General features: G+C 34.6%; 2 protein-coding genes across 2 annotated transcripts; both read right to left on the bottom strand.

The window, feature by feature from the left end:
• Window positions 1-1,662: 1,662 nt before the first annotated feature.
• Window positions 1,663-6,072, bottom strand: LOC121802808. The gene is made up of 5 exons (XM_042202512.1): window positions 5,200-6,072; window positions 3,815-3,897; window positions 2,724-2,835; window positions 2,165-2,217; window positions 1,663-2,042 (listed from the first exon to the last, which is right to left on the bottom strand). The coding sequence occupies exons 1-5, from the start codon at window positions 5,996-5,998 to the stop codon at window positions 1,899-1,901; spliced, it is 1,191 nt and encodes a 396-aa protein (XP_042058446.1). The 5' UTR covers window positions 5,999-6,072; the 3' UTR covers window positions 1,663-1,898.
• A 5,002-nt stretch (window positions 6,073-11,074) lies between these two features.
• On the bottom strand, window positions 11,075-15,121 carry LOC121801842 (BRAP2 RING ZnF UBP domain-containing protein 2-like). The gene is made up of 12 exons (XM_042201274.1): window positions 14,806-15,121; window positions 14,326-14,441; window positions 14,119-14,227; window positions 13,924-14,038; window positions 13,590-13,687; window positions 13,166-13,272; window positions 12,809-13,040; window positions 12,668-12,721; window positions 12,332-12,481; window positions 12,130-12,194; window positions 11,574-11,628; window positions 11,075-11,449 (listed from the first exon to the last, which is right to left on the bottom strand). Exons 1-12 carry the CDS (start codon window positions 15,016-15,018, stop codon window positions 11,285-11,287), a joined length of 1,479 nt encoding a protein of 492 aa, XP_042057208.1. The 5' UTR covers window positions 15,019-15,121; the 3' UTR covers window positions 11,075-11,284.
• Between the last annotated feature and the right edge of the window lie 7,677 nt (window positions 15,122-22,798).

Below are 22,798 nucleotides of genomic sequence, written 5' to 3' on the forward strand. Positions count from 1 at the left end.
AAACATTACTCTCTATTTTATTATTTCTCTACTTAACTCATAAAACAACATTGTAAAAAATCTCATACTACCAAATAAGAAATACTCCACTTAGAATGGAATGGAAAAATTAGTATTTGACTGATTAAATCTTCAACGTTACAACGTTATATTGTTAGTATAATTAAATATTTCGGTGCCTAAAACATAGCGTTGTTTTGGTTGTTGTACGATAGGGTTACGTAATAAGTCAGCAAGCTATATCAAAGTAAAAAATCTAGATTGATTATAATATTAAAACAAATTAATCATTTGAATGCAAAATAAGAACAAATTAATAATAAGACTAAAGGCCCTTTTTGGTCCTAAACATAAGCAGATTTTATGATTTTGGTCCAAAACATTATCTTTTGAATTATTTTGTCTCTCACTAATAAAAACGGGTCACATTTAGTCCGAATTGGACGGAAATGGTTAAATTTAACGGTCAACGAATATTAATTGAATTTTGACCTGATTAAGTTAATAATTAAGTTAATAACCGATCTCCTCTCCTCCGCCACCATCTCCGTCGTCGCCATACGGTGTCAATTGTCCCCCTCCACCTTCGCCGCCCTGCGGCGGAGGCGTCTACTACTATCCGCCGCCTCCACCAGCGCAAACCTCTTACTATCCACCACCTTCCGGCGGCGGCGCATACTATCCACCGCCAAACCCTAGCTCCACCGATTACCCCACTCTGACACCGCCGAATCCAATTATGTCGTATTTCCCCTTCTATTACTGCAATCCGCCGTCGTCCAACCCCCACACCGGCGATTACAATTCCTCTCAATTGAAAACTCACTCCAACTTTTCGCCTCTTTTCATCGCGATTTCACTCTTATTATTCCTTTAATTTTAGAATAGCAACAGCGAAATCAAGTATACTATAAACAACAGCTAGCTCCTTAATTCAATTCTCACGGATTTACCATTTCCTTTTCCTCCTTTTGCAAATTGCGACGATTTTCAGGTCAATGCGGATGAAGATCAGAGCTACGGCGGAGGGAATTCATTGTCATATAATGAAGTTGCAGATTAATTATTCAGTGTAATTTTTAACTTACTATTAATTTAATTATTAACTTAACCCGGTCAAAATTCAATTAATATTCGTTGACCGTTAATTTTAATCATTTCTGTCCAATTCGGACTAAATGTGATCCGTTTTTATTTGTGAGAGACCGAATAATTCAAAAATTAATGTTTTAGACCAAAATCATAAAATCTCCATATATTTTGGACCAAAAAGGGCCTTTAGTCATTCAATAATTTACACGCAGATTTTTAAATTGATATACAATACTAAAATTTGACAAAATAATTAAAAATTTAAATCACAAACTACCTTTGTTAATACTAATCCTGCAATTCATATTATAATTCAGAATAAATCACCTTAAACCTAGACTTATAATGTCATTAATTGAGAATACAAATAAATTCTATTGATTTTATCCTTTTTCAACAAAGAACGCTCAAGACAATGTTACATCTATTTTAAAGACGAATATCTGAAACCAAGAATATAAGACTATGACATTCTTGTTATTTTCTACTATGTAGAAGAACTACATTGTCATTATGAAGATTCCAGAATAAGGAAAGCGAGGAAGCAGAAACTTAAAAAGTGTAGATAAATTAATTTCTAACACATAATTTACATTATTGGATGATCGAAAATTTCCAGATTTGGGGTGTTCAATTACCCCCATATCCATGTTTTAAAAACCTCGAGTTCCATAAAGAAAATAACATATATTAATTGTTCAAACAAAATGTAGCCGGAAAAAAAAAAACAAAATCACGGCAAAGACTGAATAAATCTACTACAGAAATTTCTTACCTGAAAACTCAATTTCTATGGTAGCAATCACCTAGGCTTTAACATCAGGGTTATCACGGAGACCAAGCTTTGTTAGAACAAAGCAGTACGAGTCCCAGTCAGTCCGTCTGAGATATTTCAATAACTTCTTCCTCCTTTGAACCATTGCTAGAAGGCCCCGTGTAGAATGTTTATCCTAGAACAATCACAGTGGCATGTGATCATGAGTTGGTATTCGAGGAAACATTACCACCGAACAAGAACTCGAGGACATTTAAATTCCACTTGTATGGTGTCCTTGTAGATAGAGATACTAACCTTTTTGTGTAAAACAGACGACAGATGTTTAATCTTTGTTGTCAATTGAGCAACTGCAAAAGGAAGAAATGTCGTTTTAGAAAGAATTCTTTCGTCAAAAAATAAGTGTGAGAATGATAGTGAACCCCATTAGCAGGAAATGTAACAAGATGTTAATACAAGAAATAAGGAGTTGAGCAACTCTTCATACCTCCACTGTCAGAGCCTTCTAACTATGAAAGCTAACTTTTAATCATCCGTGTTAAATGTAAGTTTCAATCAAGAAGAGGAAATTGTTCTGTGAAATACTATACTACATCTATCCACGAAAAATAGTTGCGTTTTTCCATTCGTGGCCATCCACCAAAATTAGTCTCTATCTATTTATAGTAAGTTTCTCTATCTTATCTAGTGAACTTTATTTTCTACTAACAATACTTCAACCACCATTTCTCTCTATCTCTCTTTTACTTTACCAATTTTGTATTAAAACCCATTCGTCCACAATCAAGACTATTTTTTTGCAAACGGAGGTAGTATAAAGCACAACCCATGTGAATAAGAGTTGCAATAGCTTTACCTTGAACACGAGCAGAACCACAATCTGACTCTGACATTTTAAATTCATCTCTTACTTTTTTAAGCTCCAACTTCAGTTTCTCAGCAGATGACATGTTGTCAGGATGAAAATACTGTGCATCCCATGGAAAAAAATAGTAAATCAGAAAGTTAGATGGGGCAAATTAGAAGAGTGATATAAAATGTAACCTTGCAATTGTGTGTATATAATGCTTCAAGAAAACTATTACAACTATATGTTAAGGGACGCAGAAGCATATAAGTAAATAATTGCAAGAACATAAAATCATTATACAAGAAAATTATTAATAGAATGCTTATAGAAAATCTATTCTTCATAAAGCCATTGGCACTGTACAAGAGAGTACAGTGGAACCACCATATGGGGTCTTCCATTTCAGCCCCAGATGCTTACCCTTGTACGACCGGCACTTGTATGTGTATCGTTTAAGTGTATAACAGGTATTACTGCGGATCCCACTATGGAGAAAAAGTGTTTTTGGTGAATAAGAGATGTTTGGAAGGATGATATATGAAGTAGAATGTGGTGTCATGTTCACAAATGGAAAGTAATATACTTTTTTTGGGGGGGGGGGGGGCACCAAATATAATACTACTTGTTTATAATTTCGGGAGACACAGAGAGGACTATGTGATAGATGATGCATTGTCATTTATATTACAGTAACCTATTGCTGCAATACATGCACTTGTGTAACAGAAATAAAATGCCCGGAATAAAAGTATACTAATGACTACAAGCAGAATGAAAACCAAATTTGTTTCTAGCTTTTCAGAAAATATTCTCAATGAATTTGAAAAAATATATATAGTGAACAAAGTAATAATGAATAAACTGTGGTTAACATGTAGACAGCACAAAGATATGAACTTAACAAGGATGATGGAATGAAAAACACACTGAGGCTGCTTAGGAAACTAATTAGACATATCTCAAACAGCCACAGCTTTCAAAAGAATTTTTGTCTTGCATTAACGTTAAACTTGACTGCAGCACTTCACACTAGATATCCCTCTATAAAGAGCAAAAATATGGTGACAACTGACAAGATTAGGCCATACAAAACTTACCTTCTCAATTAAATGATCTTTTGGTGGTCCTGCTATCTTCTCATCTAGGGCGGCACCCATGGAACCCAAAATATTAATATTCACTGCAATAGTTTAGCCATCTTCAAGATGTTAGACAGAAGATTTGTTAACTGTTTATCAAGACCAACCATCATCTCTAATGTGTATATAATGTACTGCAAGTATAATTTACAAGCTTATTTGACAAAATCTGAAATCTTCCATAACCAGTCAAAGAAAAAATCTTGTGACAGAATAGTCCCACACCAATAAAATACTACGGCCATAAAAATGTGAAACATGTGTGAGTGAAGTACAAATCAAAGAATCAGAAATAGCATGAGAGGTAATTCCAAGTTACAACATGACAGTATAAAAGCTATTGATTTTGTCACACTCGAGGTTCACTTACAGGTGTACTTATCAGTTATCTTCCATGTATCATAATCATATACTCCCTTCGTCCCTTAAAAATAGATCACATTTGCTATTTTGGGATGTCCCTTAAAAACAGATCAATTCTATTTTAAGGAAACTTTTTTCTCTCTAATGAGGTGGGTCTCATTCTCCACTAACAATACTCCAATTGCTTTTTCTTTCTATCACTCTCTTACTTTACCAATTGTGCATTAAAACTCGTGCCCTTTCAAATGTTGTCTATTTTTTAGGGACGGAGGGAGTAAATAACTGCTGACAGTAGTTTCTTTTGCAGGTTACTAAATCAGTCAAAACTCCTCTTCCTCAAATACTCTCACAACACCTAACTGAAACTCCAGAATGATTGTCAATGCAATTCCCCAAATCATACTGATTTCCAGTGCCCTCATTATATCTTCTCCCAAAACATCCATAAGCCATCCAAATGCTTGCTCAGAATGTATTTCCTAATTTCCATACCTCTTAGCTCTCTGAAAACCAAGATATTTTCATCTCCATGCCTCTTTGCATGCTTTTACCTGATCTAATATAGTACTCCCTCTGTCCCATTAAAGATGACCCATTTCGTTTTGCACACTTGTTTCGTAAAAATCATAATAAATAGTTAAAGTTGAGGAAAAGTAAAGTAGCTGAGAGATTAATGTAGAAGAGAGTCTCTTCCATATTATTCTCTCTCTAAATTTACTTTCCCTCCACTTTAACTATTTATTATACTTTTTACAAAACACATGCGAAAAATGAAAGAGGTCATCTTACCTGGGACGGAGGGAGTAATATACAACTGAGAAGCCAACTCTCTTACCAGTAAACACTAAAATCAAACGTATTCATACAAAAGCATACAAACATGCTACACAACGCCCAATACATCAATCAGTATTATTCAAACTAAACTGATAGAGCAAATTAGACGAAAGCAAAAGAAAATGAATAGACAAAATGCTAACCCGGGTGTTTCTGTTTTTCCCTTAGGACACTGTCCTTGTGCATTTGAAGAAGGCCATCCACAACTCCAAATGCAACTCCATGCGGGAGTCCTGACCTATTCCCAAGCTCCTTATTCTGAGCCTCCCTGACCTTAGCAAGCCGGTCGCTCATTTCCTGCAACGAAAACCACTTCCCCTTGCGCTTCTCCGGTCTCATCGCCTGCAGCCTCTTCCCCAATTCAGAGCGATCATGAATCTTCCCAAACCCCAAACCTTTCCCATCCTTGTGCGAAAAGGGGGAGACGAAACCCCCACCCCCCGCACCAAGCTTACCGTCCAGATCCGCTTTCATCTTCAAATCCCTGGTAAATTTCGAAATCGACCACCGATCAACGGCCTTCTTTCCAGAATCCGGTCGATTTCCGTCGCTAGGGGGAGGAGAATCGGAGCTACGAGCCTTGGATTTGATGTTCTTCTCGTAGAGCTCATGAAGCGAGACGTATTTATCGACGGAACTCGGCGGCGGCGGCGCGGAGCGGGCACGGAACTCGGAGAGCAGCTGACTGACATCTTCTCTCGAGCCGGATCGAGGCGGCGGCGGATTCCGAGGCGGGGGAAATGAGCGAGGAGTCGGCGGCGGGGTATTTTGGAGGCTGGCTCTGACATCGTTGAGGCTCGAGGAGACTGAAGAATGCGGTGGCGATTGATCCGATTCGGGAGTGTCAGAGGATGAGAAATGGCGGAGGGGGTGAGAATTTGGGCGAGAGGTGAAGTGGACGGTGGGGCGGAGATGGAGGAGGCTTTTGGTAATCGCCGCCATGTTCAAGACGGTTTAGTGTAGGGTTCTGCCGAGTTACTAAACGTCAAAACGCTTCCCCATTGCAACATTCATTTAAAATTTCTAAAATCTTAATCACTGTAATTACCGCTAAGAAGGTATATTGATTTATCCCATAATTATATTAACAACTAATAATAGTATCTTGGTCCTTTTCACAATTTTTTCCACAAACTTCAAACTTAATATAACCAAATTCATTACTAACACATCCCTAGAATCCTATAATTTAGTTACACATGATAGAATAATCTAAACACATAAATTGTAGGGAAGACAATGAAAACATAAGAACTAAAGCAAATAAAGCCCAAAGATTGAATCCTTGTAGCCTTGATATAAACTTGAATCCTTCTTCAACCCGTTGCACAATAAAGTACTCTAACTTTTAATCTCTGAAAATATTTGGCAAAGAGAAGATCCTTTTTTATGAAGCATTGGGAGGTATTTATAGGGAGAAAATCGCCCCTTTTCAATTAAGGAAAAAGGGTTGCAAAATATGATAAGTCTTGGAGAGAAAGTAAGGCAAATCTGCTCGCCACTTTTTCCCAGCGGGCCGCTGCACCTTGGCCAGCGGTCGTTGTGGGTTGGTCCGAGGCTTCTGACTCTTGGGCAGCGGTCGCGCTGCACTTGTTTCAGCGGTCGTTGGCTATCATCCCGTAACTTTCTAGACTCTTTGTAGCGGTCACCACGCACAACTTTCAACTTCAGGCACAACTTTCCCGGAGCAGGCCGCTACTGACTTAGCGTTCGTTAGGTGCCGGCGGTGTTGCAACGGCCGCTGGACATGCAGAACAACTCCAAATTTTCAACTTCGCGTTTTGACTCTCTTTTTAGACTCAAATATGCACATTTCTCACAAAACATGTCAAAATACCAAAATAGATAAAAATATGCAAATAATGGACATGTAATGCAACTTTGACATTCAAAACGGACCAAATAATGGCCTTAAAACCGTACAAAATCCGAGCGTATCATTAGGAGTGATGGGCTCGACGCCCCCTTCTGGACTTGAAGTATCGTTCATATCCATGTTGTTCGTAGAGATGGCACTCTCGTAGTTCCAGTAAGGACTTTGGGGTGCAAGAAATCGAATGCGGTAGGTTTGCTCAATTCAATTATAATCAAATGTATTTATTCCTTATCGTAATTTACTGGTACTTTCTTCTTCCACCAATAATCATCTCATTTTGTCATTTTCGTTCGTCCACAAATATATGTCTCATTTCTTTTTTACTACATTTGGTGATGGAATCCACATTCCACTAAGGCCATGTTTGGTTACCAGCATTCTGTCTGGGAAAGTAATCTGATTCCTTAAATTTTAAATTCTTGTGTTTGTTTCGGTTTTTAATTAAACTAGGAAAGTAATCAGACTCCCAAGAACTGGGAAAGTTAGTACAACTTTCCAGGATTCTTAATCATAACTTTCCTTAGGTATTCTTTTTCTCAGTTTTAGGATTCTTACATATTTAATGAAATAGAGTGTTATTATTATTATTATTATTATTATTATTATTATTATTATTATTATTAATTATAATATTTTAAAATAATTAAAAATTATAAATCATACTTAATTTCAGTATTATAAATAACTATACTCAAAATTATCATCATTATAACTATATTATTACAATATTTATATATAATTGTTATTATCATAATAATAATAATAATAATTAATAATTTATTAAATAATTCAAATATAATTACATAATATAAATCATATAATAATAAATAATAATTATTATTTTATAAATTAATAATTAATCAATAAAATTGTTGTGAAATTTTAAATTATAAAATTTATTTAGTTATAATATCCATAATAATAATAATAATAATAATCATATTTACTAGTATTACTTATATTATGATGGATAATCCATATTTAAACTATCCATCATAATAACAAATATAATACTATAATTATATTTATAATTAATAATTTATTAAAATTTTTATATTATTATTCTTATTTATAAATAAAATAATAATAAGTATATTTTTAGTTTGGTATTCAAATTAAATATAAAATTTAAAATCTTGATATTTTCCAAACACATGAAAGTAAAGTTATTAGGAATCATATTCCTGGGACTCATTTTCCCATGAATTATTTTCCTTGCCAATTTTACTTTCCCGTCAACCAAACATGGCCTAAAGTTATTTCACTCATATTTTATCGTCAAACTAATGCTCCCTTCGTTCCGCGGTAGTGGAGAAGTTTCTTTTTGCCACGCGATTTAAGAAAATTTGTGTTAAATGAGTTAAGTAAAGGAAGAATAAAATAAGAAATGAAAAAAGGTAGAAAAGTAAATAGAAAATAAAGTAAGAGAAAGTAAAGTAAGAGAGAAGAAATGTGTTGACTTTTACTAAAAAGGGAAATGACTCTAATACCATAGAATGTACAAAAATGGCAATATGACTCCACTACTACGAAACGGAGGGAGTATATAAAAGTTGGACCTACCTTCCGCTATAATTTTCCATTATTTTTTCATTACATTTCTCAAAACTCGTGCACAATCAAAGTGAGCCAAAAATTGGTTGACGGAGGGAGTATATTAATCTATTATCATACTTAGAATTAGTTAAAATTAAATAAAGTGTTTACGGCATCCACAATCGTTGTACATTAACTATTCATGAGCCTCACATTACTTTTTACATCATCCTTTATTTAAGAGACAGCACATGCAACCATTTATCCATTTATCCATGGTCCCACTACTTTATTTCTTTTTTATTTTGTTTTTTAACAATCAATTTATATAAAATTAAACATTATATTCAAATCGAAATTCAATAATTAAAACCCTAAAATTACAATTTATTATACACGATAATATACGTAATATTAAAACGAAAGGTTTCTGCCACTCATTGTCAAATCTCACTCAAATGTGTTTGATTAGATTTTCCTGAAGTTGGTTGTGGGCGGTAGAATCGTGCACCAGTGCTCGACAATGTATGTGCTCGCGGAATGGTGCCGACTCACCCAAGCATGGGGGACTGCTTACGGTGGAGCTGACGGGGGTATCATCGTCAAACTGTTTTGCCGCTGCCGGCCCTTCGCATTAAATTATCATGTTGTTTATGATAATACACACAAAAATGATCTCGGAGAGGTTTCGCACATACGGCCCGAGGCATTGATAATTGTGAACCGTACTTGAAGAACCTCGAATGCTCTTTCCACATATTTTCGAGCAGCCTCTTGCCGCTATGCAAAAAGAATTTGTTTGGTGTCTTGTGGCATGTTTTTTTTAAAATAAACTCCTATATGAAGGAGGAAATTGGAAATTACAAATAAATTCGAATGCTCTTTCCACATATTTTCGAGCAGTCTCTTGCCGCTATGCAAAAAGAATTTGTTTGGTGTCTTGTGGCATGTTTTTTTTAAATAAACTCCTATATGAAGGAGGAAATTGGAAAATACAAATAAATTTCTATAGAAATGAGGAAATTACAACTGACGTCAAGAGGGCTCGAACTCGGCACCTCATACAATAATGTCTAAGCTCCTTGCCACTAGGACAAAGGCTCTGGACAGGTGTCTTGTGGCATGTTGAGATAGTACCCCATGTTGTATTGTCGGTCGTTAGACGTGAAGGCTATTATCGGTGCTCCATCTAAAACCTGGTTGTTGTTTTTTTCCTTATTTGTAAGAGGACCAATGATGGTTCCCCATCTACCCTCGTGATAACTCGAACCTCTGACCTATAGGTTGGAGGTGAAGCATCTTACCAACCGAAGATATTGGATTTGTTGAGTATGTTGATATCGTTGTTCTATCCGGGACTCCGAATTACACATTCCAAATCCATAGGCGGTAGTCGGCAACCACCTCTAGCACAATCTTCAGGTGGGCACCTTTGTGGCGGCTTGTGTAAGCCCCCATGCCGCCGGGGGCAATTCTTCCATTGCCAATGCATGTAGTGAATGCTGCCAAGCATCCCGGAGAAGTCTTGACCTCATTTGTGAAGACGAAGCAATTGTTGGCAATCGTAGGTAGTGGGCCTCTGAAGGTATTCTGCCTCAAAGGCTTCGCAAAAGCCTTAACAAAAAATTTGGGCACCTTCTTCCGGACCACGATGGATGTAACATCAGGTTCGCGGCGGTAAGGTTGTCGTAACTGTTGTTGTTCTCACTCCGCTTGCGCAATCAACCTATTAGACATACGTGAATTGAGAATGCAAATGAATATTTTTAGTGAAGAGTGAGATGTAGTCCTTCTGTGTCGGCCTAAGTAAGACATTTCTATTTTGGCACAAGAATTTAGGTAGCGGTGTGCAATGATTTAAATTGTAGTAATACTCCCCTCGTCCCACTCTAAGTGGGGCATTTCTTTTCTGGCATGAAATTTTATATAGTGTTATTTTGTGAGTTAAGTAAAGAGAATAAAGTAAGAAAGAGGAAAAAGTAGAGAGAGTGATGGTTTCATTTTTAGAAATATGTCATTTAAAGTGGAAGATCCCAAAAAAATGTCACTTATAGTTGGACGGAGGGAGTATTAAAGTAGGAGAAATAATAAAGTACAAAAGAAAAAGAGTATAATGTAGAATATAGTAGGAAAGATAGAGTACAGTGGGAAAGATAAGAGGATAAAGTAAATTAGAGAAAAAAGTTAATTATTGCAAAAAAAAGAAATGCATCTCACTTAGGCCAGGACATCCAAAAAGAATACGTCTCAGTCTCATTTATATCAGGACGAAGAGAGTAGTTTCTTTATGTGAAAAAAAGGGAGATGAATGAAGCATTTATAGATAATTTGCGATCAATTGAAGTTGAAAAAAAAAGAAATTTATATTTGGAAAAATGGAAAATTTTCATTATTTTTTATATTTCTTTTTCTAAAAAAAAATCAAATTTCCAACTGCCACAAACAATGCCCAGTCGGAGGGTGTCATCACGAGAGCGCCAAATGTAGTGCCAATTGGGGCTCCTCCCCTCAGCTCAGGTGGCCCTTTGGGACGGGAGCTCCACAACGGCAACCCGTCGCTATCTCCTCCCGACGGGATGATCTTTCCGGATGCTCTAACACATCACTTATTATAATCTCCAGAATACAACTAGTTAACACATCACTTATTGTTAGAAATTATCAAGATACAACTATTTAACAAAGTCAGCCGCGCATGAAGACATCCATCCCCAATGCAATGTTTGCGGACTATTTGTCTCGCCTATAATTAAACAGGACTTAGTTATGTGCACAAAAATAATTTCTCTTGAACAGAACAAGAAGCCTCCATTTCATCACTTCTTTTTTCTTCGACTCTTCGCCTTTTTGGTCCCTCTGCCGCCACTTTCACAAGACTTCTCTGCAACTACCACCTCAGAGTTGCTATCAGTTGGCTCATCTGAAGTAGCTGAATGTTGCTCTGAATTCTGAGTTTCAAGGTACGCCATCATGCTTTGCAACTGCATGTGCATAAGCAACCAAGTCTCACCATTATGTACTTTACTCTTCTTTTTCTTTTTCCTTTATTGAGATACAGTGCAAGGCAAAGCACAAGACTAAAGCTACGGAACAAAAAAACCATACCTGCTTCTCCAACTCTTCAATCCTTTTGTCCTTCACTAGCAAAAGTTTCTTCTCCCTGATACAGATTTTCCTTTTTTGAAAAACTACATGAACAGAAAATAAAAGGCAAATATGTTTCCCTTATAACCATCTAATAACAAAAGGCTCTAGGTAAGAATTTAGATGGAGGTTTAGTCTTTGCAGGAAAAACTAGGACTGTATGGTTCTTCTCAAAAATAGCCTTTAGGTGGTGACTTACTACCATTTTATGGACCTTATGTAAATCAACATTAATCACCAATCCCAGGTGGATAATGGTGAAGGCTACAAATGACAAGTTTATATCTTTCTTTTTTAAATCTCATTATGTGGAAGTGGAACTAGTCTTTCTAAATTAGTTGAAACATTAGAATCATGATATAAATCAAGTGATTATTCAAACAAGCAAATGGGGTGAGAGTGCTATGAACCCCATGACTTATGAATAGACCAAAATGCAGGTATATCATTTACCAAAAAACAGGTAAATCATTTTCGCCATATATCATGCATTGCATGAAGAAATGGAAAATGTTACCTTTCTTCAGTATCCTCTATCTTAGATTCCCAAATGCTTTGGTTCCTTAGAAGATTGTCATTGATCTAAACGAGGAAAATCACCACAGGTAAGATGACAAGTGATCTAAATAAACAACTACAAGTGTACTTTTCCTTATTTCGATGTCATCAATCTAAAAAATTGCACTAGATACACAACGATAGATGTGAAAATTACCCACCTCATCAAGAAATCTCTTTTGCTCAATGCCCTTATCAAGCTTCTTTTGCAATTTCAGCAGTTTTGGGTTTTCATTCAAAGCCTTTTCTATAGCCAAGGAAGATTCTCTTTCAGTGTCTTCTTCAGCTTCTTGCAGTAAAGACTCAAAATACTGAACCAAGTTGGAAAGAGTTCGAAGTGTGAGGGGATATGCAATTTCCCAGAAAGAAAAATAGTAAACAGGATGGTACAGATAAAAAATACTGTTCTGCAGTGCTAAATAAGTAAATCAATGAATGCACACCTCTATTGTGATCTAGTAAATCAAATTTTGCATAGAAGGTAGGAGATGGCTCACCTTTTTCTGGCTTTCAAGTTGAGAAGTAAGAAGCTCATTGTACTCATTCTTTATCTGCATAATGAATAATATTGTCAAATAGACAACAAAAAGACTAAGTATGAGAATAAATATAAAAGTTATAAAAGTTGTAAAAGTTACATATTCAACTTCATCACCCAATGAGTCATTATGCCCCGTAGACTCACTCAAGCCATCGTAATGCCGCACACAGTGGTGATTTAACTCAACCAGTTTTCCATCGGTTTTAGATTGTATCAATCGGTGAACATAGTTGTCACCAGCATAGTCCCATACACGCTGTGTTTCCAGTTCAAGGGAATAGCAGTGTTCAGTTTCTTTCCAGTGACCAATAGCATGACCTTCCCTATACCTATAACACGATGAGAAGTATAAAAAACATCAACTGGTTTTGGTCAAGAGACTCAAGACTCAAGAGTCATAAAACAATATTTGGATACAGTAGGATATAGTCTCAATGGAAAACAGATACTGTACCTTCCACAGCCAACGGAACCACAAATAAGACACATCCAAAGATTTTCTGAAGTTTGACAAACATAACAAACAGATTTCTCAGGCTGTTGTTGGCAGTACCGGCATACCTATTCAAGTCACGACCGTGATGTTAGTCTATATCCAGTTTGAAAGGCACTTATACCTTAAAAAGTAAGAGCACATGATAGTAACGTAGCTAAGCAGCAGCAGCAGATTGAATGTGAATGGCACCACACATATTAAAATAGAGTAGACTATCCCCCATATACCGAGTTACGCTTACTGTGTCCACTCAGACTAGGTTAATTAAGAAAGCAGATTACTTGGGTACAAATTTGTCTTAAACTTGACTCGGCTCACACATGTATGCCCAAGGAAAAAAATAACCATGAACAATCATAAATCATATAATTTCAGCCCCCACCGGGCAAGAAGAATCGGTCCATTTAGACATACAAGAACAGTGAAAGGAGTGATTGCAGATTGTAGTGAGAATTCCAGCAGTATCTTGGTCTAGTCTCTCTGCAACCATTGAAATGTGGTGTAAACCATAGTCGGAAATAATAGCTTCAGAGATTAGCCATATCATTCACAAACCCATAGAGCTATGAAAATTTCAGCTTACATATATTACAAATCTTAATGTTTTGGATGCCAACCCCCCCTACCCCACGCATTGTAAATAAATATTCAATATCTGCATCTTATCCATGAAAATAAATTAATATTTTCCAAAATGGAAGTTCGAAAAAGTGTACCAAGACAAACTGGACAAGTAGGCAGCTCTGTAGAGCTTGCCGAGGAAGGCTGTGAGTGCTCAATTGACCCAGTATATTGTATATCTACAGTGAAGAACATGCAGCAGGTTTCTTCCTGCATAGAAGGAGACAAACATGTTAAGGTTATAGAGCACAGTACAGGAATATACAACCATAGAGAGGGAGAGAGATCACCTCAAGTGATGAAAAACACTTTCCATTGTACAGCTTGTAAAAATAATCTGCACTTTTTTGATCATCAAGCCTGATTAACACACTGTAGCGATCTTCCAATCCTTCAGTCCTGCATTACCACAGACACACTAGATCATCAGTGGAAAGCATAAGGTGAAATCCTTCCCTACAACACCAAAAATTCTGCCATGATATTCACCAACCAACCTCACAATTCGCATTTCCAACATGTTCTGAATAAATGGACCACAGAACTGACAGAAATCTGCATAAGTAGTATGATTGGGGACCCCGAGTACACAAATAAGAGGATTTCTCTCAATCTGAAAGGCATTAAAAAGTCATGTATAGCTGCATAACATTCAAATAACCAAAGACAAAAAAAAATTATAATTATAATCCGCTAAACATTCAATATAAGAGAGAAAACTACATGAATGAAGGACTAACAATCCGCTAATAGACCCTCACTACACCGGTACTGCTTTAATCCGTCCATACCTATTTTCCTTACCACTCCACAGAATCATATAATCTATAGCAGTAGAAATTCGATCAAAAAAATTACTCTGAAATGCAAGAACAATGAGATCAAAACTCAATTTTCAGCAGACAAGGCAACGACTGGATCTAAATTGACCTCTCATAAAAATTACAGACTTCAGTTGGATAATCAAGTGTGTTCACCGGAAGTTGGTCGGATGATGCGTCGTTTCTGAAGAGATGCATAACGCCTGTGATCTCTTCGATTCTAGGGTTTCCGGAAGAGAAATTCAACGCCTGAGCAGTTGCAGACCCGGAGGGATCTCCTATAAAGTCCACATCTTCAATCGGACGGAACAAATCCTCCGCCGGAGCTCCGGCGGCGGGGCTAGAACTTGTCGAAGTATTTTCCAGCATGTTGTGCAGAATTAACCGGAGTTGAAGAGATTGCGTCTTCCAATTTAGGAACGATAGGATTACAATTTACAGAAATGAGTCTGGTAAACTTGCTCAATTTCAATTTTCTTTCAAATTATAGGGATTAAATTTAAATTATCCGTAATAACGATAATTAAATCAAATCAAATCAAATCAAATCAAAACATTAAATTTATTTTGAAAATTTTGAGAATAAGTTCATTTCCTTAAATTTTGGATATTAGGTTAGTTTTCGAACAAACTTTATAAAATCGAAATGATCCAAAAATCAGAATTATACTACTAATATTTAAACTTTTATTTAAATAATTTATTTTACTCAAATAATATTGTGTTTGAATATATAATCTAGTAGGGGTGGGTTATATTGCTAACTCATCCCTAAATTGTTAACTACAACTAAATAAAATCAAGCATAAGATCATTCATCAATAGGTATCAATATAGCACACAAAATGTCATTAATGGTATTAATGTCAATTGACCAAAAATTAGTTATAACTAACTTTTAAAAAACATCTCAAAACTTTAATAATTTTAACTAACTCAATTTAAATTATTTTTTTACACAACATATATCTAATTAAATATAATTTTATAAAGATTCTAATGAGATCTCACTTAAATATGTTCCAATGTCAAATTTTAAAAAAAAATCTTGAATTTTTTTATTTATCAAAATTCTAAAATCTCATAGGGGCCAATAAATCTCGAACTCAACTTTCCTTTCTTGCCAAATCGCAGTACTTTCTTCTAAGGAGACACTTTCAAAAACACTTTGTCTCCAACACAAAATTCAAAGTCTTTCCTCTTCAAATCTATGTAACATTTTTGTCTATCTGATGCTTCCTTCAATCGATTTCACATCAATCGGACCTTTTCTTCTGTCTCTTGTATAATTTCAGAGCCCACTATCTTGTTCTCACTCGGCTCTAATGCCAAACATGTAACACCCCTTATTAAACCGAATAATTGGTGTCACATTTTGATACGCTAAATCTCTTATTAAGAACCTGACTTTCTACCGTTATAAATTTTTCCTTTCCTAAATTAAACTATCCTATACCCACATTTAAAAACTAAAATTCTAATTTTTATTTCTATTTCTATTTCTATTTCCTATCATTTTAGTTTTTAGTTCTGTCCCTGTTTACGACCAATGGTTTTGTTGTGAGTTCTCTTGTAGTAATTGGTAGACTTGTTTGACCCCATATCATGTCCTAATTTGGGCTCAAAGTACGATCATGGAAAATGTTTTGATGACACACATTTTTGCTAGAAGAAAACTGTTAGTCGTAGCATTGCTTATGATATTGAATTTACATGTGTACTCCCTATGTCCCACTAAGATGACACATTTTTCTTTGAGTGATGCTAAATGGCCATAATATGGCCAGCCACACGAGGTTAATTTAGTCAATTTACAGATATAAAAAAATTAAAATTACTTAAATATCCCTATTTCATTTCCAGTTCATATTCCCCCAGAATTTACCATTTTTCAAATTTAAAATTTGAATTCAAGATGCATTAACTACTCCAACTTATTGGAAATTAAAGACTACGCGGCGTCGGCATTCACTATCTTCTATCATCTTCTTTTCTCTCAGCATTCTCTCCGTCTTCTATCATCTTATCTCTCTCTAAACTTTCCTTCTGTCATTAAACTTAACCAAACTCAACCAAATTTAAGCTAGATGAGTACATCTTTTAAAATATGAATCAATAAAAAAAAATCAAAGTACAATTGGAATATGTATTTTTCTGATACAAAATTGATTTGTTTGCATGCCAAATGTTCGACCTAAGTCCGCAGCAGTTGTTAGGATTGAAGGCTGAGTTCGATTCAAAGTTGATTTGTTTGCACGCCAAATGTTCGACCTAAGTCCTCAGCAGTTGTTAGGATTGAAGGTTGATTTCATGGCTGTTTATATAAAATTGAGATGATTATTTTTGTTGAATACTGAGACCAACTCTTTTTTTATGAGTCTCTGAGTAACTTTTGCTTGGTTCTCATCTTTTCCTATAGAGACTTGATCTTTTTCCCAGAGAGACTTTGATCTTTTCTGTAGTTTCTACTGGATCATTTTTTACAGAAATGTTTTTTTATAGTTTCTTTATTGGTTTTACACTCTTTTACAAAGAAAAAATAGTGGTCAAATTAGACAGAAATGCAAAGTCTACAATACTAGTTCAGTTGCTTAATGATTCAAATTTTGAATGATTTGGAAAGAAAGGCTGTAAATCCTAGCAAATGGACTTTGTTGTATATATTTCATTTGGCATATAAAGGTATTGTATTGTGTAGTTCTAGACCACTCAACATTGTCACAAATGGTGAGAGGTCTGATTCGGAATTGTAATTTGTGATAAACGGTGAACTTTTAGATTTGGCTGTTGGCATCTTGCTATAGTTTGAATTGACCTGCTCCAGAATGGAATCCGGTGTCACCTTTTTATTTAGAGAACAATTGATTGGATTAGTTTTAGTTGTTTAGTGGTTGTCTGATGTGTTAAATTCTTTTCTCTTCAAGAGTATCTTAGCATATGCCGTTTAGTGGAAACTTTTGATACCACAGTTTATTCGTGTAATTTCTACGTTCTTCTCTTTGTCAAATTCTAAAGTATGATTGACCTCGAACACCATAGGCTTCGGACATGTGTGTTGTAACTTTCTTGATTTATTTTTTTTTTCCTTTGAGGTACCACAAGATACTGAAAAAAGAGAAAATCAACAATTCAGGATAGGAATACATGAGGTGGCATAGAACGCCCAGTTCCATTCATCAGTTCATCTCATGAAGGTAGATTTGGCTATTGGCATCTTGCTATAGGACCTATTTATGATGATTATTCAAGTAAACATGAAATTTTCAAATTTGCAAATTTATCTATGTGGATTTTGTCACTAGTAAAGCTGTTGCTGAACCTTGTGTGATAACATTGTACTTTTATACTTTTGCCTTTTAGTCTTATTAAGTTGGAGTTGTTGTACCGTTAGTCATTGTGTTTAGATTTGAATTCATTTGTCTCTTCATCATGTTCAATAATCCATACGAGATGTTTTGAAATTATTATTTGAGACCTTAACCTTTGTTGTGTTTCGAAATCCCAATACATGGAGTACATCTTTTAATTCACAATAAAATATACTCCATCCCATTCAAAATATAAGTCATTTTGGTTCTTTTTATTAATTCAGTTTATTTAGTTTGAATGAGAACTCTTCGCAGATATAGTAGAACAAGATAAATGTTCAGAAAGTAAACGTTCAGAGTTTAATGAGAGTCAGTTTCTTGATGGTGTTGAAGACATATTTTTTACCTTATCCTTAACTATTTGAGGTTGTTATGCTGATGATCTGATGTCTGAAGATTTATGCATAAATTGTGTATCTATTATCTAGAGTAGAAGCAAAAGGCAGTTGCAATAGCCAATAAGTAGAGCAACAATAATAAACACATTCTGACATTTTATCAAACACATAATGTGCTCATGTCAATATAAATCTATTGTACTTCATCTTACAATTAATCTAACCAAAACCAGTAACAAAAATTTTCAGAAAATAAAAAATACATTCGTATCAGAATGGGCAGAAAAAAAACATGGGCAGAAAATAAAAAATATCAGAAAATACATTGAAATTTGGATGGGCAGAAATCCATTCATAACAAAAATACATTCATATCAGAAAATAAAAAATACATTCATAACAAAAAATTGGATGGGAGAAATCCATCCAAATTTTATAGAAAACCAAAAATATCACACTGGAGTCTTTCCTATCGCCGCTGCATCGATTGTGAATTTCAGTCAAAACATCAACATTATGTAGACTCAGTCGCCGATTTGCAAATTGAAGACTTCTCCACCAATTCAAATTTTACCTAAAAAATGCAAATCGTGTTTTCTACGAAACCTATTCAAAATTTGTCCAAAAAATGTAAATGGGTGACTGAGAATTGCTGCATATTCCTTTTTTCCGTCTCAGTCGCCGATTTGCAAATTGGACCCCTTATTGCATATTTTTTGGGAGAGAAACTAAAAATGGATGAGGGTTACAGAATTTTCAATCGAGCTTCATCAATTTTTCATACTTTAGTGGAGATGAGAGAGAAAGTAACCATATCTAAGTGGAGATGAGAGAGAAAGTAACCATGCCTCCAGATATGGGAGAGAAACTAATACTACGCGGTATATGAAAAGAGGAGGAAACAGTGCGGTATATGAAAAGAAAGAGGAGGAAAGAGCGCCAATTTTACCTCCAAATAGGAGAAGGATATAAAAGTAAAATCAATTACTAATTGAACCGGAAATTTTAAGTTAACCGGGTTTTTTAACAATTAAACCAGTTTATGGCTGGCCATAATGTGGCCACCTAGCATTTCCTTTTTTCTTTTTAGTTTGTCCAAACCAAGAAGACACATTTCTATTTTTGTTAACTTTCTCTCTCCAATTAATACATCCAACTACTTTTTCCTCTTTCCAATTAAATATTCAACTCTCTTTCTCTCACCATTTAATACTTCCACACACTCATTCTCTCTCCAAAAGGGGGAGGTTTTTTGTATTCTTTCATTTCATGTGGTATAATCATTAGTCTTCTTTAATCTTCATTATACATTTTTCCACTCGATCCCACACTATCAACTTTCAAGTTCCATCTCGACTCATTATTCCATCGTCCCATCATTTGCCACTACTGCCTTACCACCACCAAAGTCAATCAAGACAAAATTAGGAACTAATCCATCAAAATCTCAATAAATTTATCATTTTAATAATGATTCATGTAAGATATGATTTTTAATTTTCATAAAAAATTAATTATGAACAATGCCAAGATAATGACACGAACACAAGCTTTAATTTAAATTGATTGATTTAATTTTGATTTATCTTTGTTTATATTGGAGTTGATCAGATGATAGACTTCTATCCAACAATTATTGAAGAAAACTATGAAAATTTGAAGATATTATATGGTTCTAAAACAAAGAAAGTAAAAATATTTAAAATTGAAAATCATTTTAAAGAGGAAAATTTTGATACAAGAAATTATTTTGGAAAGTTTTTAGACCCGAATAGCCCGGTGGATTAGCCCGAAACCCAGCGGGTTAGGGTTAAAAATTTATGACCCGAATAATTCACAACTCGAATAGCGCACTCCCAAATAGCCCGACAACCCGAGTGGGTTGGCCTGAACCCGAACGAGTTAGCCCGATTGGCATCCCTATTTATATCCGATTGATTTCTCCTTTACATTGCTCTTGTAGTTGTTTGGGTTATTTCTTGTGCTTTCTTCATTCAATAGATTAGCTGCCTCTTGAATGTGTTAGAGTTAATTAAATTAATCTGGAGATGAAATAATTAACCTAGAAATAAGATTAATCAACACTTTAATCAAGAACTCAAGAGAATTGAGGTTTCACGTGAGGTCATTGGTTTTAGTAGCTTTTGGGAGTCATATGTTAGAGATTTAATGGGGACTTTGTTCCTAATTTCTAATATACGGATTTCTCATCTCGGGAGGGAGTTTTATCTACTTTCGTGACCGACCTAATAGCTCTAGGGACACTAAAAGGTACGCTAGTTAGGAATTGTGCATCGAATCATTGAATTCTACATTTTCTCCATATCATCACTATCTTATTCTTATTTTCTTGTTCTTGTTTTCTTAAATTTAATTATATTTGTGTTGAAGTAGTTGTTAGAACAAAAACCTTCATTTTACTTATCTAGACAGTAGTTAAAGTTGGTTTTTGGTAGTAGTTAAGTTGATACAATTAGTCTCTGTGGGATACGTTATTCTTATTTGCCATCTGTTCGTATCGTCGACTGGAACAGTAGTTTGATATTGTTCGCTTTGACTTAAGCCTGCACGAATTTGGTGTTGGGTCAATCCCAAAAAGCCTCAAAATTGAATGGGGTTGAACAAAATTTACACCTTCCAACTTCCCTCAGACCCCCAATATAGGATGGGTTTGTACTGAACAAACCTCCCCCTCAGACCAGATCACATCGGGAACAGACAAACGCAGTCGACACATCGAGACATTACTGGTCCGACTCGAACTTGAGTCATCCTGGGCCCCACTTGACCTCGTTCTGATATCACTTGTTCGGATTGTCGACTGCAATAGCAGTTTGATATTGTTCGTAGGTCAAGTCCGCACGAATTTGATTTTAGGTCACTCCCAAAAGACCTCACACTAATGAGGTTAGATAAGAATTATATACACCTTCCATCTTCTTCATGCGTCCCCAATATATGATGGGTTTGTACTCAATACATCCCCAATATATGATGGGTTTGTACTCAATACCATCACTGCAATAATTCCATACATCTATGGAATGTGGTAAAGTTGCGAGTAGTTTTTTTAGGAAAATAAAATCGAGTTAAACACGATCTTCTCTCTCTACTTGTTTTTTAATCCAAAAAATTATATAATCATTGTTAACAAGAAATTTAGTGCTAATACTTATTTTTGGTTATTAGTTTAATTCAACATTAATTTTAAATTTTAAAAATCGATCATTTAATGAACTAAGAATGCAATTACAAATTAAAAAAGAACAGAAATAAATCAATAAAAAATTAATATTGGAGTATTAGGATATACGAATCCGATAAATCTCGATACGCACTATGAGATTAATCTTGACGGTACAAATTTTATACTAATAATGATTAAAACAAATAAAATGGCTAGTACAAGCTATATATTCTCATTTCGCATGTTCTAATTAACTAAACCTCTAAATAAATTAATTAATGCTATTATAATTTTTATTAAATTTAATTAACATGATTATTCAGTTTTAAAAAAAAGTAGAGATAAAACAGGAGTGAGAAGACGTAAGAGAGAAGATTGTTCTAAGAGTGAAATTTTTAATTAAAAAAGGGTCCACTTTTTTTATTTATAATGATATATTGGAAATGTAATAAGAAATGTCGTAACCTAAGTACCTTTATCAAAAAAAGGTCTATTTAATTATGTATTAGGCATTGGAACATAAAAATCAATTAAAGAAATAAAAAAAATAATTATGGCAAGAATAATGGACGAAATTAATTAAAGATTATTAAAAATTAAATCAAGAAAATATTTGTAGAATTAGAATATATTTCTATGCTACAATCGAAGTCTATTAAAGATTGTGTATTCATTGACATAATTCATTGAAGCCTTATACACTATAGTTAATAAATATATTTTTCATATATAACTGAAATTGAAGTCTATTAAAGATGGTGTAATATTGATAGAATTTATTGAAGCCTTTATACAATATAGTCAATAAATTTTTTTAGTATTTCTTTTATTTTTCATTATGAAATACTCATAAGAAATAAGTGTTGCAGTAAATTATTTTCACCGCTATTTTTAATGAACTGAGAAAGGAATGATAAAGTATCAAATGGTAAGGCCATCCACAACGCTGTCACTAAACCGTCCCTTAACCGTCCTTTAAATTATTATTCGCGGGCTTCACAGTACTTTTTTTACTCCATCCCTTAACTAAGGGACGGAACCTGCAACCCTCCGTCACTTATTCGTCCCTTAACCGTCCCTTAAATTACTATTCATTCAATTTCATTTTTTATTTTTTTTCCAACATATTCAATTAATAAAAAACACACTTCATTAAAAATAAAATAACATTACAACATAAAATTTGAAAAAAATTTAAAAAACATAATTAAAAATCCTAAAAAAATTAAAAATACATAATTTAATTCCCTCCGCCA

The sequence above is a fragment of the Salvia splendens genome, chromosome 5, assembly GCF_004379255.2.
Source record: "Salvia splendens isolate huo1 chromosome 5, SspV2, whole genome shotgun sequence".
Taxonomy (NCBI): Eukaryota; Viridiplantae; Streptophyta; class Magnoliopsida; order Lamiales; family Lamiaceae; genus Salvia; species Salvia splendens.

Bases quoted from the DNA above. Each gene is read 5' to 3' on its own strand.
- LOC121802808 (XM_042202512.1), bottom strand. From the start codon at position 5,998: ATGGCGGCGATTACCAAAAGCCTCCTCCATCTCCGCCCCACCGTCCAC. The intron at 3,898-5,199 runs GTTAGCATTTTG...AAACTATTGCAG, and splicing joins GGAAAAACAGAAACACCCGG to TGAATATTAATATTTTGGGT. The intron at 2,836-3,814 runs GTAAGTTTTGTA...TGGGATGCACAG, and splicing joins AAGATCATTTAATTGAGAAG to TATTTTCATCCTGACAACAT.
- LOC121801842 (XM_042201274.1), bottom strand. From the start codon at position 15,018: ATGCTGGAAAATACTTCGACAAGTTCTAGCCCCGCCGCCGGAGCTCCG. The intron at 12,722-12,808 runs GTAACTTTTACA...TTCATTATGCAG, and splicing joins TGGGTGATGAAGTTGAATAT to ATAAAGAATGAGTACAATGA. The intron at 12,482-12,667 runs GTGAGCCATCTC...AACTTGGTTCAG, and splicing joins AACTTGAAAGCCAGAAAAAG to TATTTTGAGTCTTTACTGCA.